Source organism: Pholis gunnellus (genome assembly GCF_910591455.1).
Source record: "Pholis gunnellus genome assembly, chromosome: 4".
Lineage (NCBI taxonomy): Eukaryota > Metazoa > Chordata > Actinopteri > Perciformes > Pholidae > Pholis > Pholis gunnellus.
The window spans coordinates 16,431,156-16,450,217 of record NC_136530.1 but is presented as its reverse complement, the minus strand read 5'-3'; the positions used below and the strand labels follow the sequence as shown (position 1 = coordinate 16,450,217).

The 19,062-nt window shown below is 41.8% G+C and overlaps 1 protein-coding gene across 3 annotated transcripts in view; it reads right to left on the bottom strand.

The window, feature by feature from the left end:
• dock7 (dedicator of cytokinesis 7) overlaps nt 1–19,062 on the bottom strand; it is a 44,706-nt gene that overhangs the window by 7,920 nt on the left and 17,724 nt on the right. For all 3 annotated transcript variants that reach the window (XM_079157669.1, XM_079157667.1, XM_079157668.1), the window contains 23 exons: nt 16,651–16,768; nt 16,306–16,376; nt 14,898–15,036; nt 14,571–14,672; nt 14,338–14,424; nt 13,408–13,639; nt 12,697–12,861; nt 11,849–12,018; nt 9,084–9,173; nt 7,229–7,324; nt 6,971–7,111; nt 6,544–6,657; nt 5,966–6,133; nt 5,591–5,730; nt 4,963–5,132; nt 3,899–4,074; nt 3,587–3,769; nt 2,936–3,071; nt 2,590–2,686; nt 1,940–1,957; nt 902–998; nt 646–780; nt 399–551 (listed from right to left, as the gene is read on the bottom strand). In XM_079157669.1, the coding sequence (XP_079013795.1) occupies nt 399–551; nt 646–780; nt 902–998; nt 1,940–1,957; nt 2,590–2,686; nt 2,936–3,071; nt 3,587–3,769; nt 3,899–4,074; nt 4,963–5,132; nt 5,591–5,730; nt 5,966–6,133; nt 6,544–6,657; nt 6,971–7,111; nt 7,229–7,324; nt 9,084–9,173; nt 11,849–12,018; nt 12,697–12,861; nt 13,408–13,639; nt 14,338–14,424; nt 14,571–14,672; nt 14,898–15,036; nt 16,306–16,376; nt 16,651–16,768 (2,998 nt within the window). The remainder of the gene's footprint in view (nt 1–398; nt 552–645; nt 781–901; nt 999–1,939; nt 1,958–2,589; nt 2,687–2,935; nt 3,072–3,586; nt 3,770–3,898; nt 4,075–4,962; nt 5,133–5,590; nt 5,731–5,965; nt 6,134–6,543; nt 6,658–6,970; nt 7,112–7,228; nt 7,325–9,083; nt 9,174–11,848; nt 12,019–12,696; nt 12,862–13,407; nt 13,640–14,337; nt 14,425–14,570; nt 14,673–14,897; nt 15,037–16,305; nt 16,377–16,650; nt 16,769–19,062) is intronic.

Sequence of the window (19,062 nt, the reverse complement as noted above, 5' to 3'; positions counted from 1 at the left end):
AAATGGCTGACCAGAAGTAAAATAGTTCCTCATAATAACGGATTTAATCATTAGAAGGACAATCTGAGAGCGCAGACCTCCGTTAAGGCCATGCCCTCTCTCACTAAAGAAAGTGAAAAATAATGAGTGTATTCGCCCTGTTATTCGGATCCACTCTTGAATATTAAGACTTCTTCCTTTGCCAAACAGACAAACAAAGCCAACCGTAAACAAAACCTTCTTGGCGGAGGTAATTACAGCAGTGCTTTCACTGAAGTAATGAGATGCTTTTGAACAACCTGTTCTCTGAATAAGAACTCTTTAACCTCATCATCCCAGGTTCATGAACAAATGTTGCTCTGAAACTGAAAACACCACATTTTGAGTTGTAAGTCTTCATTTTTCTCGGTTGTACTCACGTTGCCGATCTCAAAGTTCTGCCTCATGAGGAGGTAGAGGGAGGCGCTGGCGTGGGCCCTGATGGTGCTGATGCTGCTGCTGCAGCTCCTTAACAATCGCAAACACAGGTCGGCACACTGCTCCGTTTCCTCCTCGAACAGCAGTTCAGGAAACTACACAGGCGGAGAGAAACACACCCAGATTGACACATTACAAGAATAAAGTCCTGGAAGAAAATTGCGAGAATAACAAGTCCAGCGGTCTAACCTTCGACACCAGCGCCCTCTGTGTGGCAAAACAATGCTGGAGGTAGAGGGCGCTCTGGTTGCAGGCCATGCTGTGGAGCAACACCTTCAGCACCCCACCGAGGATACTCTCCTTGGACTCGGTCACCGATACCGTCTGAAGGGAGAGTGAAACATATGCAGTTGTTAGAGGAGCATGTGTGGGTTTTTTTGAGCACGCCCATGCATGTTAGCATTCTGCGTGGGTAAATGAAGAAAGTCCCGGTCCCTTTGCATACCTGTACAATGATCTCCAAAGTATCGAGAATAATTATGTTGGCCTCCGTCGCAAGGTTCCCATCAATCAGTGCTTCATGTTCCAGCTCAGCTCTGGTCCTGCGGTCAAGAAACCAGAAAACACCGTCACAAACGGATCACCAACTCCCAAATGATGATGCTGATGATGTTCATCCTTAAAAGTTGCACAAGCTTCCAATCACCACATTAGTCATGAACAATGTAGGAGGAAAAAGGACTAGAACCTCAGCCAATGATCTTGTTTTCATAAACTTTGACGGTATATGATATCTTCATACAACAGCCCAAAGTTGATACAAATAATAGGTTTATTATTGTAATAAATAAATTGTATGCTGCAATATGTCTTTTAACCTCAAACACAGACCTCAGAAACAATGCATGCTGACCCACAGCTAGTTCAAACCTATCCCTCCCCTCACCAGAGGGTAAAGATGTTTGAAGGCATTAAGGAGGCTGTTCTTCATCATTAAGTAAAAACAGCTGAGTAATCCATTCCTGGTCACTAGGGCTAAATGTTGTATACCTACATGTTCTCTGTGTTTGCTTTTTGCTGCAGCAACAACCAGGGAGACACATGAGTCACAACCCCAAAACAAGAAGCACACTGGTTAAAAAGCAAAAAAAAAGACCCACTGCAACCAATACCAACCCGGAGACAGACACTGTTACCAGGACAGAGGGAATGATGGGATGGGATGGGATGGGGGGGGGGGATCAGGGGCTCTCTGTTGGTGCATTCATGTGCATGTGTGAACTTAGGAAGTCAAAATTAAGGAGAAATGAATCACAACATGGGTGCATCAGTGGCTAGAATAATGATTGTGTGGCTCAACCAAGTTAATTAGGAAGACTTGTTTAAAGCGAGGTTAGTCAGGAGGACATCTAATACAAACTGAAAAATTAATATTGTGTCCATGGTCACCGGCTGCCCACAAGCATGTGAATACACCATAAACGAGGAACTAAAGCAGGGGGAATTCAAAAGGAGCACACAGCAAAGGTGGACCATACAATACCTGATTGATCTGTGACTCCTACATAAACACACAGCAATGTGAGAGAACAGATGGAAATTAACAAAACACAAAGGCTGGAGCTGAATTTACAACAAGAACTGAGAGAAAAAGCAAAAAATAAAAGTAAAGCGTTGTATCCTTTGTCACCATTTGACAAAATAAGTGACATAAAATACAAAGCTGTAGCTTTTGAGTGAATGCAACACAGATATCTGCAGCTGCTGGGAAAACATGGACACTATTTTGGTAATCATATTTAAATAAGTTTTATAAATAAATAAATAATTCTGTTCCTATGTAAATCCGTATGGAAAACGCTAAAACATATGGAAAGTTGTGAAAAATAAACACTACTGAATGAGATTTGGGGTGTTGATGGTTTTTATCTATTACAAGATGGACTTTAGCAGTGAGATCCTGATAAGAGGATAAAAGGATTTTCACTCTTTTATTTCAGGTTATGCTTCTAAATGACTGATTATACTTGGGGGGAAAAGCACAGATGGAGCTGAAGAGTTAAAGTGGGGATGGGCATTTTCATAACATGTATCGATTATGAATAATCAGCTTTAATGAATAATCAGCTTTGGTGGTCTTGGGTGCATCTTTGAAGTTTTTATGAGACATGAAGTGAGAATTCGGAAGCGTACTTGTCCATCTTTTCACTGTTTTGTCTCCAGTGGGTCATGTCCTTCCTCCATCGCAGGTTCTCCTGACTGCCAAAAGCACTGCCAGATGGACTCCGCTCTAAATGGTGGGGAAAGGATTGTTTGCTCTTTTATTGGTGGTGAAAGAAGGTACACAGAGAAACGTGACTGACTTTGGCTGAATGTCTGGAGTTGGATCTACAATACTATTAAAGTGGTGGGTGGAGAGCAGGATATACCGCGTGTCTGTCGTTGAGTTACACAACCTCTTCCTTCTTTAGTACTTATTGTTTTAGCCTTACTTTGTGGGTCTGTATGCATGTACAAGTGCTGAAATGTGTTACCCTACCTAGCTGTCCGCGGCTGCGTCGCACCATCTCCTGTCTGGCACCAATGCTGCCCAGTATGGCCTCCTCCAGCTTGGCCTTCATGTCTTTGGACTTCTTAAAGGTCAGGCTGTTCATCCGTTCGAATGCCTTCTTCCCCTGCATGGTGAACACAACATGGGCCTTGTATCCATGAGGCAGAGGATGAGTGGACGGACAGAGAACACAGCGAGGAAGTTATTTGCACCACAGCACTCAGCAAGCAAAGCATGTTTGAAGCAGACAAGCAAACAGCGAGCAGATAGCGTAGCAGAAAGGGAAACACACAGAAATAAATGCATGATTAAAGGATAGAGAGCAGCAAGTTGTCTGCTTTTACTATTTTATCACCACCTTCAGCAGGCAAAGCACAGTAACTGCAGAGAAGCTTGTTCTGAATGCAAACGGATAGTGCTAACTAATCATCCACAGAAGCTTTAGAAAAGTGTTTTAAAAAGTGAATCAGCTGAAATGAGCCTAAAATACATCCTATTTGTGGGATGTGAATTTAAAAGAACAAAACGATGAATAGACGGGCACACTCAACATACCTAACCCTCCCTTTGCCCTTGACCACCATACAGTGGTTTATTAGTCTTGTCACACTTAGTAGGTGTATTCACTGTCGATGCTACCTTGTACTCAAAGCAGGAGACGCAGAGGTAAAGGAGATCCAGCAGGCGGTTGAGCTGGGACACCGACAGGTCTGTGAACCACTTCTGTAACACCATCTCATCGGCATTCTTCAACACCCACAGCAGACAGATGAGCAGACTGCGACTTGACTCGGCCGAGAAGCTCCCGTGCTGACGACTCGCCTGGAGAGACGGACGAAAGGGAATCAACAGGGAGGAAAGAACATAAAAGGACCAAGAAATGACGGCCTCGTGTTTGTTGACCAGTAGGAGGACTGTTCCGTGAATTAATGTCAGATTATTGTCGCAAACCTGCGAGTTGAGCAAGAAGCTGCTTGGTCGGGACATTGGCGTCGGGGTGGAGGTGCCTGCTATGGCCATGGCGACAGTCTGGCTGATCATGCTGTTACCGTCTCCTTCTGCCTCTTCTCCACCGCCGCCCATTGCTGCTCCCTGGGGACCCGGCCGACCCCACTGGTTATGGGACTCTAGTGACATAAAAAAAAAACAGAGATAAGAAAGTTAACAAATAAACTGCAATTAGAGAAAATACACGAGTAACACCAATTTGGACTGAAGTTCTATGGATGTAATAAAGACAAAGAGAGTGAAGTTCATAAATATTGACGGGGGAAACCTCCATAGACTGATCCCACCACATATAGAAACATGGCAGTAACTGCTGTCTATGTAGTATGTACCCTCTCTGCACTCTGAATGAGCACTACAAGTGTAGAGCAAGGTAACCTCTATACTAAATGTAGATGTTAAAGTAATTGAGATGTTTGGAATTGGATCTACTCAATTTTAGAAATACTATAAAAAAAAAACAGTCTCACAAAATGGGCCAAATTGTATTCAGATCAAGCTTTATAACATGAGCTTAAGTGACTCTGGACCTACTGCTAATATTAAATAATTGATTGAATGGGTAATGTAAATACAACCCCCAGGTCTAGGTAAGGCAAGTTCACTATGGTGGGTTAAAGGAGAGAAAACGAAATGCAATAGAGATGAACTAAGGTTGGAGATCAGGCACATTATGTTATTGTGCAACATATTTTGCAGGTCAAATGATAACCTTCTGCGTTCCAACGGCTATGCTACTGCAGGTCACAATGTAACTTGTTTGAATAGCTCAGGTTATTTGGCATTTCGTCACATTATGTCTCAAGAGAGAGACCCTCGAGCCACAATGCAGCATGTCCCATTCACAACTGCTTTAATGCAGGACGGTAGGAAGCAAACAGTTGGGTTTAACATATATATAACATCAGACATTTGACCGTTGTGAGTGAAACAAGATAAAGAGACCATAGAAAATACTGAACAACTAACATTTACTGTACATGTTAAAGTTAGCTCCTAATCTTTACCTGTGAAGTCGTGGAGCTGTGTTAGTGTTTCCATGACGATGCCAATGAGAGGTAGGTAAAGCATGGCGACGCGGGCCTTGACCTCAGGATCGGCGTAGCGTGGGTCAGAGTCATGGCTGGACAGCAGGTTATGAACCACACTCACCACTTTCTTGTGTAGGCTAAACATTCTACAGTGGAACAGAAGAAAAAACTAAAGTTATTCTTTTTTTTTTTAAACAAGGAGAAAGGAACAAGTAGTACATGGCATTTTTAATTCACAATGTGAAAAGCACAATGGGTGAGAGAACAAGAGAACCTGCCCACATTCAACTTAACCATAACTCACTCACATGCAAACAGGCTTATCTCTCACCAACAGATACAGAGGCTCTAACCTGAAAATGTCACTTTCTTTTCTCTACAATATTAGGCGGTTTATTGCGCACGCACACACACACACACACACACACACACACACACACACACACACACAGAGACACACACACACACACACACACACACACACACACACACTAATAAATCTGACATGTGATGTCCCTTCAACTCGCATTCGCTGAGACACAAATTCTTTCTTTATAAAACGATCTTCAGAAGTGTAGAAAGTGTGCATCCAAAGCAGACTGACCCTTCATTGTCTGGGTCCAGTATCACAGAGAGTTCAGACAGCACCAGTCCAGCCAGAAAATGTTGCTCTCTGAAGGGGACAGACAGCTCAAACATGTTGGCGATCTTCTGGTCCTGGACATGTGTGGAGAACCCAGAGCTCTGTGGGAGAACACAGAACATCCAAACTAGACCATTAACATTTGAACTGATTACTTGTTAAATGCTGCTGCTGCTCGCGCTATGTTGGGGAGGAAAGGATGTTTCAGTTGTTAAGCTGGCAGAAATGTCAGAAATTACAACTAGTTTACACGATTTGTTGTTTAAGAGTAGGACTGTATCACTGGGAGCATGCCGTGCAGGTATTATAATTTCCCTACAGCACTTTATGTCTGACCTGTGAAGTTGCTGAAGACACAGAGGGGGAAGGCGAGGCAGGCGGGGTCAGCAGACTGCAGGGCAGGTTTAGGGTGACGTAGTGTTCGTGGCTGCAAACAATTCTCAAGAAATCAAGCCTCAAAGACTCCAGGGTTGGGTTCTGCAGAGCATAAAGCTTTGTGGACACCTGGAGAGAGGAAACCGTACAAATTCATTATTTGTTTTGTTTGTTGTTGTTTTTTCACAGAATATATTCCTAGTGCTGTGAGGAAACCTGAAAAATATTGAAACTGAATAGCACGAAAGGTATGCGTCACAGCACCAGAATATAAATAAACAGGACAATATCTGGCAGTAGCCTCCAAGAAATAATACACATACTAAAAGACATACTAAACATTTACATTTCTATAGGGGAGCCACACTAATTAATTTGCATACTTCTCACTCTTCTATCTGATTGTTAATTAGCCATTTAGGTATGCTTTTCTCTTCACTCGTACTAATCTAAACCTGTATTATCTATTATTATTCTTTATGAAAAAACACAGCAAGACAAGAAAATGATATAATTGTGAATCTAAATAAGGCATTTACCTGTTTCCAGTATGCCCTGATGAGGGTGAAGACAAAGCCCCGGTCCATGACTGACAGCAAGTCATTGAGGAAGAAGGCCAGACTCGTGTTCAGTCTCTCCACCAACTCTAGGTCCTGATCGGATGAGATACATGTCTTAAAAAGTTTAAAACAGGATTCATGCTTTGCTACTGTTTTAAAGTCATTGAAACAAACAGACAAAAAGGATGATATGGGGCATCCATTTGAGGCATTTGAATAATGTTTATTATCACACATTATGAAAGCCAGAGGCAAACATAACTAAACAAATTTGTCAAATACAGTACGATTCGTTTTTTAAAAACTTTAGAGGGATTCATTTGTAAAATTATTTTTAAAGTCTCTAAATCCCCATGATATTCCAGCTGCATGCTGATTGGGAACAGTTCACCAGGCGGTTACTTACCTTCTGGAAGCGAGACACGATGTCGCCAGCGATGGTGCTGACCAGCGCTGTAATGTCATCCATGAAGCGTTCTGGGAAACGGTTCTTCCTGGGTGACTCTAAGCGGTCAGTGAAGTACAGGTGGTGGATAATGCTTTTAACCTGTGGTAAAAAAGGTAAACAAATGTTTGCCATGTGAAAAGTACTGCACTGTACACACAAGACACATCCATCCGTCTAAGTCAAAGCTGTTTTAAGTGTAAAATTGTGGTTTCCTACCATGAGTTCAAAGAAAAACCAGGCCTGTTGTAGAGCTCCCTCCCTGACGCTCCCACTGCTCACCACCCACTGGAGGGCCAATTCCTCATGGAAGAGCTGAAGAGAACAGGAAAGTAGAAAACAGAGACAAAGAAGTGGAGAAGGAGTGAAAGAGAAAGAAAGAGAGGGAGAGGCAACAAAGCCAGACAGAGAGAATGTGAGGCACCAGGAGAAGTATCCCTGTCCATCTTGAATGAAAATATACCTAAATCTACATGATGTGAGCAGATCATTCTACATAAATATACTGTTGAATGAATTCTAAAGTGTATTTACTTAATGGTAAATATGACATGAAATGAAAGTTAAGCAGGTTCAGTTAAAAATCATTAGCAATTCTAACTTAAAGAATAATACAGTCCAGTAAAGCTCCTGCACCCGCAACACTGAAAAATAATTTGATTAAAGGCAAAGTGAGGTTTAACCAAAAAAACTTGATATATAGACATATTACAGTAAGGGCTACCAACTCAAAACTAGAAATTCATTAAAAGTAATAAGAAATAATAATAATATAATTTACGGTTGTGTGCAACAACTTTCATTTTTGTGAAATGATGAAAGATGCACTCTTATCACCATGCAAATTATAGCATTTAATTATGTAACTTACTGATAATCTAACGATGTCTAACTATAAAGTAAGGAATCTCTGCCTGTATGTTCTTTGTACATCTCGAGAACCGCTCATCTGATCTACTTCACACTCGACAGGTGTCTTGCTGGGGGCTCAAGGGAGTGCTTTTGTCACCATTTGGTGCAATTTACATGTAAATCTATTTACTATTAATAATAAAACTATTTACACTAACAGTAAGTCCTGCCTTACAATTCTTACTTCAAGTGAAGAGTGTATTTTTTTTACCAGTGTTTCTGACCGCGAGTCGAGCCACAACTTGGGTGTGTGACGCAACTACTGAATGTCTGGCAGGTGTATTGCTGAGGACCAAATAAAGCGCAGTGTTGAGTGTGAAGTTGTTCATATGAGCAGTCCTTGAGAAAGCTGCAAGCAGCGACACCACTGGGCCCATTCTGAACTGGTTGAACTGGTTTTGAAAGGGCAACGCACTTGTCGGTATTTTCCCGTGTGCATGAGAGGTTTTTTGCATGGGGAGAAGAATTTATTCCTCTTCATTTCTTTTACAAATTACACATCAGAAACATTTATTTAGGTGTGTGCGTTTGTGCAAATCCAACATCTAACACAGTCTGGCTAACACACCAACTCTTGTACAGTCTGGCAAGTCTTCCTCAATCATGTTGACATAGCGTAAAGATTAGGAAGGACAAGGAGCTGATTCATTTCCACATTTATAATCTTATAAACATTATCTTTATATTGTATCCTTATCCTTACTATCCTCTAGACTGTGTGTATATTTTACTAGAAATATGATCTCTGTGTCTTTAAAGTAGTCAATATTGCTGAGCATAAATAACCTGAAATCATTTTTCAGTGATACTACTTCTTTAATATCATAAACCTTTGCAGCAGATTGTATCCTGATAGCTACCTAACTAACAACATGTTACAGAACCCATATGCACCCAATGACCCAGTGCATTGTGCACAATGAAAGGAGACTTCCCAGACTAAGTTAGCCAGACTACAACCAACATTCATGTCACACGAAAAACGCATCGACACATTCAGAACAAAGAGGCAGATCAGCAACATTCAGCATTCAACAAACCCCACAACCACCAAATACTACATCAACCCATCCAGAGGCACACATCCACAGACAAGACAGGTGAAGGAGGCGAACGAAGAGGTGGGCGGGGTCGGCTCCTCCCCCAGTGCAAGTGGCTCTACCTTTTTTGTGGGCAACCGTCCTGTTAAAGTTTGCAAGAAACTGGCGCTCTCAGTGTGCGAAGACATGCGATTGCCACAGCGCTCCATGGCCTATGGGTGGGATGAATGGAACGGTGACAACAAAGTTAGTGGAGGAGCACCAGGAGAGAGGACAGGGGGGGGGTTGCACCCTTTTCAGCACACAGGGAAAATGCGTCTGCTGGGTCACACACACACACACATCCACGCACACATATACACACTACATACTTTTTGTGATCTCTTGCACACACATGGAGACAAAAACAATAAAGACACAGGACAGGGTCGCAACACATAAAAGCGCTGTGCCCGTAATCTAAAACAGTCAAGATACATTGGTAGTTTGAGTGCCTGACAGGAGGGATACAAAATGGCTGCATAAAGGGCCGCAAGATCAAGAGAAGACACCGTATTGGCTTTCTTTTCCTTGATGTTACAGCCATTGCTTAATGATGCGCCATTCTGCATAACATCCAGGTGAAGAAAAATGGCATAAAGGTAAACAATCATACAGTGTTTAAGGTATTTTCTTTAGTAGGTAGACTAACACAATGTTCCATCACAGGTTAAATGCTGGTAATGTGCGTGCTCTGTCAACATTGGCACAATTCATTTAATGTTGCAAACTAGCTGTGATTTTATTACATATCGCTAATATGCACAATTAATTCAATCCTGGTTTCTTGACAGTCACAACATTGGACGTGTAAATTAGTGACAAACAACTGATTATGTCATGACAACTGAAAATGACATAACATCACATGAAGATGGAAAGTGAAGCGGACAAACGACCTCACTCATGTAGACGGACACACACTCACAGATATACCATGCTCCAGCGACAGAATGAATGCTATGTAGGGTACGTAGACAGTCATGCAGCGGTATTCACTAGCGACAGTGAGAGTGGAGACTATGAGGTTAAAGCAGAGGGAGTGAATAACTGTGTTAGAAGCAAACAAGAGAAGAGGAAATAATAGAGGAAAGAGAATTAATGAAAAAAATAAAAATAGTCTGCAGATGAAGATGATTTTTTTTAACACTACTCTTTTTCTCTAAAACTCCAACAGTCCTCTGTTAAATATACGATAAGATCACAGTACGTCTTGGTTTTGGTTTTAGCAATAATGGACTACTGTAAACCCAAAACTACAGGCAAGCTGGTCATAGAAAAACAGAGAGGAATACTATGTCCAAGAAATTACTGCTATGAATAACTCAGATAAATTGGCCCTGAATTATTTGGATGATCTGTGTTTCATGCAAGTACTGAGAAAAAGGGAGGTGTTAGGTATGGTAAGTGAAGAGGGATGACACCTGAGACTCTAGCATGGGAGATAAAGGGTCATGGAGGCGGCTGTGACTCCCGTGTATGGGATCATGGGAGGGTTGTGATTTTAAGTTTACAAGAATACTGTTATACTCAGACGTTTTGCTCTTTTATGTCTTAGTGGTACTCTCGTCACTTTGAATATGGTTTAGAAATCGTTTTTTGGAGAAAGTTAGCAATCATAGTAGTGTGACTTAAAACCTAGCTTCATGGTGTGTTGAGTCTACAAATGAAAGGATATGGATTGCCACAACTCTCACCTCAGTAACTCTGACAAAGTACAAAAATAAACCAAAACTCTGAATATCCCAGTATTCCTTCAAGGTGAATAAGGTGAGTTGTTTTTTTGTAGTGAGGCAAAGTGGAGGACGGGGCATTCATAAAACCACCTGCATGGTTTCTGGAGCAGACCCGGGGCTGGATCCCCAGGGGGCACTCTTACAGCCCATGGTGTGCACCCACGAGTTGGAGCGGTCTAAGCCCTAGGCGTGCCAAGGTCAAAGGACACAAGGCAGGCGGGAAGCAAGGGAACGAGCAAGCAGCACGGGGGAAGGAGGAGGGAAGGAATAATGACAGGTTAAAGAGGTTCAGAAGTCAGGACTGCTGGTAGATGGCAAGCGACCAAAACAGGTTAGCTGTCAGTAAATTAAAAATCATCACCACAGAGGAGCAAAGCACATAGGTTCTCTCTCTCTCCCTTTCTTTCTCTGTGTAAGAAATAACTTCCCCTCCATCAGATAGAAGAAAAGAAAGGTTTAGTTAAGTATTAGCAGCAAAGGGAACATTCATCAAACAAGGGGCTGCATTCACTCACTGCTCTGGTACTTTTGGGTTAAAGAAAAAACAATTTAACAAGGACAATCACAAATTAAAACAAGACAAATTAAATGTAATAAAAAGAAACAAAAACAGTCAAGACTGATAAGGCTAAGACATTAATAATGACACAATGACACAATGTGCCGTTGTATCTTCCTGACAGCATCTGCTTTCTGTAAACTAAACGTCTCTTGTGGCTTTCACAACCTGCATACACGGAGCACTGTGTGCATGCGTGTATATGCGTGTCAGGTTGCTGTTACAGCGGTTAGAGAGATAAGATGTCCAATCTCATGTTTACGCATTGGTTATACAGTTTACAAGTGATAGAATATCTCTCTGAGTCAGTGTGTGCACATGCTAGGCCTCTGCCTTGATGTGGTCTCAGAACTATGGAGTAGAGGTCAGTACAATCACTTAAAATGCGCGTGTCTCAAATACATCACAAGTCAACGAGGGACTACTTAATGTTTAACCCCCGATATCTGACATCCACGTGCAAAGTGAGCGAACCAAATATTGCAATTGGGTTAAGTGCCAAAAAACATGAATTACGTATGCATAACCAAAGATATGGATTTGGTGACCGTACCTTGCTGCCAATGATGGCGCGAACCTCGTCGTCAGGAGAGGTGGGTGTACCCGAGATGTCAGGGTTACTGTTGCTGAGGCTACGGGAGCGGTTAAGGTTGAGGCTGGCTGGCCGGACAGCTGAGCGAGCCATCGTAGCGTAGTGAACCGAACCTCCCAACCCTCCCGGGCCTAGACCAACACACAGAAGAAGGACAATGGAACAATTGGGATGTGATTTGGTGGGGGGGAAAACTACTTCTACCAAATCATTGTGGTTCCACTGACATGATGATGGCATATTAACCCTGCTCCCAATGCACACATTTGAGTTTGTACCAACCCTGCCTCTTATCCAAAGGAAAACACAACCCTTCATCTTGCATGTGGTGAACACACACACACACAGGTTCTAAGCGTATTTATCCGTGAGTGATTATAGTTCCATGGAGCAACCAAAGAGTCCTGGCAGTGGGTGGTTAGTTAGTTATTACAGGACTGATTGCAGGAAATAATCTATTTCCGCTCAAATGCTCGACCAAAAGGGAATATTACTGACGTCATTTGAAATTTAGAGGGAAGAATAATTGCACACAGATTAAGATGTACAGTGGTGGACCATATCTACCTGATACAGATGGGTTGGGGTCTGTGTTGGGCAGGCAGAAGACAAAATGGATGAAGGAGGAAAAAAACAAAAGATAAAAAGAAATGGAGGAAGAAAAATTATGGCGGGTAGGTTTGATAATAAGAAACCCAGTGAAGGTGAGTTAAGAGTTGGGTGAAGTTAACTTAAAAAGGAGAAACAGAAAAACAGGTATAGAATAAAGAAAAATGTGAGTTGGTTAACTGTATTGACCGTAAAAATACCTGGAGAGGGTGAATTCGGGTCAGTGCTGGGTAAGCGGAAGACATAGTGGATGTAAGAAGACAGCAGGCCATTACGGCCATGCATGTCCTGGCTGGTGTCCAAGTACTTATGAAGCCGGTTCACTATGGATGCCATGACCTCGAAGGATGCCTGGCCCAGATTCACTGAACACACAGAGACAGACAGAAGCAAAGTGAGACGTGCAAAAATGCAGAGATGGACAAATACACGGCTACGCACAAAGTTACAGTATGTGTGTGTGTGTGTGTCTGTGTGTGTGTACACAGCATGAGCCACAAGACATATATTTGCATAAGTATTTAGACTTTGATTACTCAAATTACTCAAACTCATCAGCATTACCAATTCCCAAAAAGTACAAAAATACTTCTACGACAAATACAGTCTTCCATTTTTTAGCTTTGAGTGGAAGCAGATGCAGCAGTGACGAACTTTAGCTTAACACAACGGGTAGAAAATAGCATCCCTGTTGTCATGACCAAATTTAGAAAAACGTTTAACCTTAACTTATATTCATCATTTCTGTAAATTAAAAATTAAAAAATCTTCAACTTGCAGTTGCTCAATTGATAATAATTCTAATTCTAATAATCATAATTGTACTTTGCAGATTTACCAGCAGCCCTAAGCTGTACTAAAATCACTGTGTGATCACTGGCTTTTAAGTTTAGTGAAAAGCAACATCATACCTATCTGCCCAGCAATTACTGGCGGCCGCACGACCATCAACACCAACTTGTCGAGTAGAAGGTGAAGGAATCGAACCACTGGCTCCAGCTGGGAGGAGTTGAGCGCTGCAATGCTGGACTTGAGCTCGGCCTCCAGGTTGTTCTCCATGATGCGCATGTCTCCTATCCTGACCGGGAACATGTGCTCGTCCAGGGCGTGTACCAAGGCAAAGAATTTATCCAGGTACTGGTCCTGGAAAGGGAGAGGGAGAAATTGGTTGGCAAAGCAAAGGCAGGAATGGGGGATATAGAAAGAGAGAAGAGAAGAGAAGAAAAGAGAGCGAAAGATGGATGGTGGAAAAGAAGGCAAGGAGAAGGAGAAAATGGGGGAAGGAAGTGGACAAACTCAGCTTGGTTCTACTCATCTGTAAGTTGGCTCACCAACTGGAAACCACAAAACTGGCGTTACTACTACAACAACACAGTAGAATCCAGCAAGTTTAATCTGTGCCAGGAGCTTTGATTTATGAGCACATTAGTTTGAGTTAGGCTCCTAGGGACCACAGTTAAGCCCCCCCACACCTCAGCCGACACAGAGATGGAGTAGACCTCAGTAAATTACTGCCGAGGCGAGCTTCACCCACTAATGAACTGGTGCTGTGGAAGAATTACTGTGTAAATGTGAAAACACTGTGTGTTTGTTTCTCTTTACTGAAATTCTAAGCGATAACCTGCGAGATGCTTATGGAAATGATTCAAAAGCGATTCAACAGCGATATTACAGTAATATTGCTCATCTTCAATTCTGAAACGCTGCTTTTTTTTTACACCTATGCTCACATGCATGATATCAACAGGGAAGATGGGAAAGGGTGAAGGGGATGAGACGGAGGTTAATACTCAAATACTCCTAAACACTGTTAGCAAAACTACAGTATACAGCACTGTTACCTGTGTGTGGATGGTTGAAGCAGTCACCACTTCCACATTAAATACTCCTCGATGGTTGTCTACCCACTTCATCCCAGGGAGAGGAACCTGAGGGAAAAGAATATCTGAGTAAATCTGTGCTGCATTAGCAAAATGAACGTTTTCACAAGAACATTACTGAGCGTCCTGTATTTTTTCATACTTTTATACATTTCTTCATACTGTAAACACACTTGCACTCTGCGGTATCTTACGTCTGGTGAGAGAACAGAGTAGGACTGTGGTGGTTTCTCCAGAGACACGGGCAGACAGAAATGACCCGTCCGCACACGTCCATTCTGCAGCATCGGGATCCACTAAAGACAGGGGACGAAAAAATGAATTGAAAGAGAACGCAGAGGACAAACAACAGAGGATATTATTTCTCATTTAGTACATATATATACTAAATTCATTGGTTAGACAAATACAGACAAGTAGAGCATGTGTGCTTTTGTATCCCGTCTTGAAACACTTTTTTTTTTTTTTCTTTGGCTTTTGACTCTATGAGAGCTGTTCTGCTAAACTCTCTTTTTTCCTACCGTGTATCCCACAGGAGTCTCCAGGGGTGTGTTCTGCTTCTGCTGGCAGCTGACGTGGTAAAAAGTGAAGAGGATGTGGTGGTGGTCGGACAGGGAGGCCGGCAGCTTGATCTTGATCTCATCATGAAAGTCAGGGGACCTGTTGACAGCAGTTAGTAACAACAACATAAAACTACTTAACAACAGTGTTACAGCTGCTTTATAATCAATAAGTTGATCTATTAGGAAAGACACACAGCCATAATAGACGTGTTTCCGAACTACGCAGACGGTTAAATAGTTCCCGCATAAAAACAATTTTTTCGCATGAAGGAAAGAGGGTGCGACTGCTTTTCCCTACCAACTGCCTCCTTGATACTGGTGTGCACATGTTTTTGAAGGGGGAACAAGTCAGTCTTAAATATCTCTAGGGTTCTACCATTGCTTTACAGAGGACAGATGGACTTGCAATTAGTACATTTCTATCAATGCATGTACACATATGCAAATCAATTGAAAGCTCTATATACTATATTTTCAGCTGATCCCATAACTTGGGAATCTGTGTCTCAAGACAAGTCAAGTGTTCTAAAAGGAAAGAAATGACATAACTTGTCATAACTCAGTTCAGCGAAATTATTTTTAGTCCTTCAGGACGAAACATTGTCTGCAGGCCAATGCAAAGAAACAAACAACCCCCAGCTACAGCAGCCCGTCAACTAACCCGCGAGGATCGCCTTAAGGCTGAAGATGATCAAAACTGCTAAAAAAAATTGGCTAAGCACATTAGATCAAAGACAAAAGTAGATACAATCACAAAGGTGGAATTTTTCTAGATTCCAAAACATTTCTTATAATGGAGTTGTTTTCTTTCCTCCCCTTTGACATGAGAAATACTGTGCCACTTCTGAGTGAAAAGCAGACTGTGATTGACCTGAAAGCACTTCTAAGGGCTGGATTAAGTCCTGATGCATGGCGGTCCTGGTCACAGTGGTACATTATTCACAGATTGATTCATTTTTAGCCTTGAAGGTGTGACCCCTGGGTGACAAATGACAAACCGCTGGATGTCGTAAAAACACCTGATAGTGGCGATAAAATATTAGAGACCCCTCAGCTCTTATGTAGAGATGGAAGAAACATGTGCCAAGGACACCACTTTACAATATCCAGAAGGTTCTTTAATGAACACCATCAAAGGCTGGTGGGGTAATAGGAAGTGTAAGATGTTACGGCGACGTTAAATTAAAGTAGGATATTTGTGAATTGAATTTTCAAATCAATCTCATGACAATCATGGAGACCATAAGGCGTAAGCATGTCAGATTTTCATGATACAGAATGATTGTTGTTGCTACAGAGCTTTAGTTAAAAATGTTTCATCACCATCCACTCTATAGAGACTATTATATAAGGACAAAGAGCTTACCTGTTATGGTACACTACAGCAGTATAAGCTTCTTTAGCAAAATCTGCACAGCTGGACTTCCCAAATATCACCTGAGGAGTAAAAGAAATACAATCATGAAGCCATATTACGATGAATCATGACCATTTGTCAACATGTGTTTACCAAGAGCATATCTGCTAGCATGCACACAGCTGGAGGACAAAGCTGTGCTGTTACATTGCACAGCTTTGCCATACAACCTCACACCTTACTATGAAATGGCAAATGCCCTTAGTTGTCGACACAGCGACACATACTACTAAGATGACCGACTGGACTAATATAAATTCAGGGGTTTTCTTTTAACTTCTCATCATGGCGTACCGGCATTGCATTGCTTGGATCCTCTCCATTCATGAATTGCACTTTGACTGTGATGTTGCGGGCAGAGCCTTGGCGGTTGGCAAAGTTAAGACTCTGAGGGTTTACATACAGCAGATTCCTAAAAGACAGACATGTACACAGACACAGAGAAAACAAGGCACATCATAAATTATGTCATTGAATTCACTGCACCAAGGAAACATGTCAATCTATAAAACTGGATGGTTTATATACATAAAAAAGGTACCCAATGTAAAATGAGTGCAGAAAGTAGCAATAGCTTGACGCCACTAGAGGTTGAGCGATGGTCATCAAGAGATTATCTATCATATATATAATTTAAATTCAATTGTACACTTGCTTTATTCTGCCTCCCAAACTAAACAGATGTTGTAAGAACTTGTTTCAAATATATTTTATTAATAAAATACTTAAAGTGGTTAGGGGATTTTACAATCCTGATCATCATTGTTGTCATCGTTGTCACCAAAAGTTATGATATTGTACTGTCAAAAACACTGATGGGAAGTGGGAGGAGACTGCATAATAGGAAGTGCAAAGTCAGCCGGGATCAGCTGACAAACCGCAGTGACGTAGTGGTCTCTGTGGGGGGCGGCCCCACAGAGACCACAGCTGGAACCACAAGGAAGCGTGGGAATCTCTTTGGTCTGATTATTAGAATCATTCCCTTCCTCTGTCGCTCTCTATCTTGCATGTCCGAACAACAACAATGGCAGCTTTAAAAGTGGGTTGTTGAATTTGAACTGAAATAGACCCCGAGATGACTTCACTGTGGAAAAATCTGAAATCCCCATATAAGCACAATGAGGAAGTGTCACTGATTGGTCAGTTCATCTCATATCATCTTTGGTTAATCAGTAGACATGAATATTGTGAAAGCAAAGTTGGTCTCCCAATAGACTCCCAACTGAACGATGACGGCTACCCACCTCCCTTATTCAGAGACCAGAGGCTACATAAGGGGACAGAGTCATGGTTTGCTGGCTCAACACAAAGATCAGGATACGTTATCCCTAAATTCAGTATAATTGAACCCTTCTTGGTCAACCCAAGTGTCTGTTTCTTAAAAGCACAAGAATCTGTGAAGACATTTTCAAGAGGTTAGACATCTGTTTAAACTCAACTAAATACTAAAGATAATCTAATAATAGGATTACATGCCAAATCAGACCAGCGGCGTAAAGCGGGGGGGACCAATGGCCCCTCCCACACTTCTTACACCCATCATTGTGATCTCAACTACACACCTGTAAAGCTTAGTGACTTCATCTTGCACGGTTGTGATGCTATCACAGAGACAAGATCTGTCCACAGACAGACGGACAGACATTTTAACACAAAGTACTCCAAAGCGCCTCTGTGGTAGTTCCCGCTACAGTAGGTGTCTCCAGGACCACATTTTGCCAGCCACACACCATCACGGCTGGTAATAAACAGACAGCTGATGACAGACTGACTCAGCCAATTAGGCGCGACAATAGTGAGTGAATGTGACATTTATTTTCACCTTGTGGTAAACAAAGGATGGGGTGGTGGAAGGTATCCACACTATCCAACCGTGGAACAAAGAACCTAGTCACAGCATGTTTGGAGCAGTCCTCTCACACAGAGGTCAGCACAAGAGGGGATCAATGCAATATAATATAATATAATATAATATAATATAATATAATATAATAGGTACAAATAAAATATCTTAGAGATAACGGATAGCAAGAATGAAAAGAATCAGTATAGCTACAGATACAACAGTATGGACTATAGACATTTTGAATCAAATAAGAATGCACAAAAATAGTGTTCACAAAATATGATAACATGTGAAAACAGTGGACAAATCCTGTCACTTAGACTGCTGAGGTGGTTTAATGCAAATTTATCAGGTGGAAAATGCCAAAGCAAATTTTAACTTGTACAGAAGATGCCAGCTCCTCAGAGAAAGGCCCCAGCAGGCCATGTGAGGTTCAAACCCTGAACCTCCTTAACGCTAAGCCACAACGCTAACCACTGTGCTGGCATGACGGATTCTGAATATCAGTACCAGCTTTATGCTGATCAAGCAGATTCCTGGCACATTCACTCATTCCATTTTTTTCTTTAGGACCCTTTCTTTATGCTCTGTCCATATGAAAAAAGTAGCAGTCCCTCATTACAGAGAACTGAGCTAATCCATCATAAAACCGCAAATGACCAGAGAAAGCTCATTAAGATGACTGTGAGGTATTTTAACGTGCACTGTAACAGCCGGAGTGCCAACATGTTTCCATTTTAAACCAAAGCCAAATATCCCGGTATTTTCTGCTATTTGTGACAGAGTAATATTTTTTATAGTAATGTAATAATCGTTCAAAGTGACTGATCAGCTGATTAATAAAAGCTACAAGACAAACA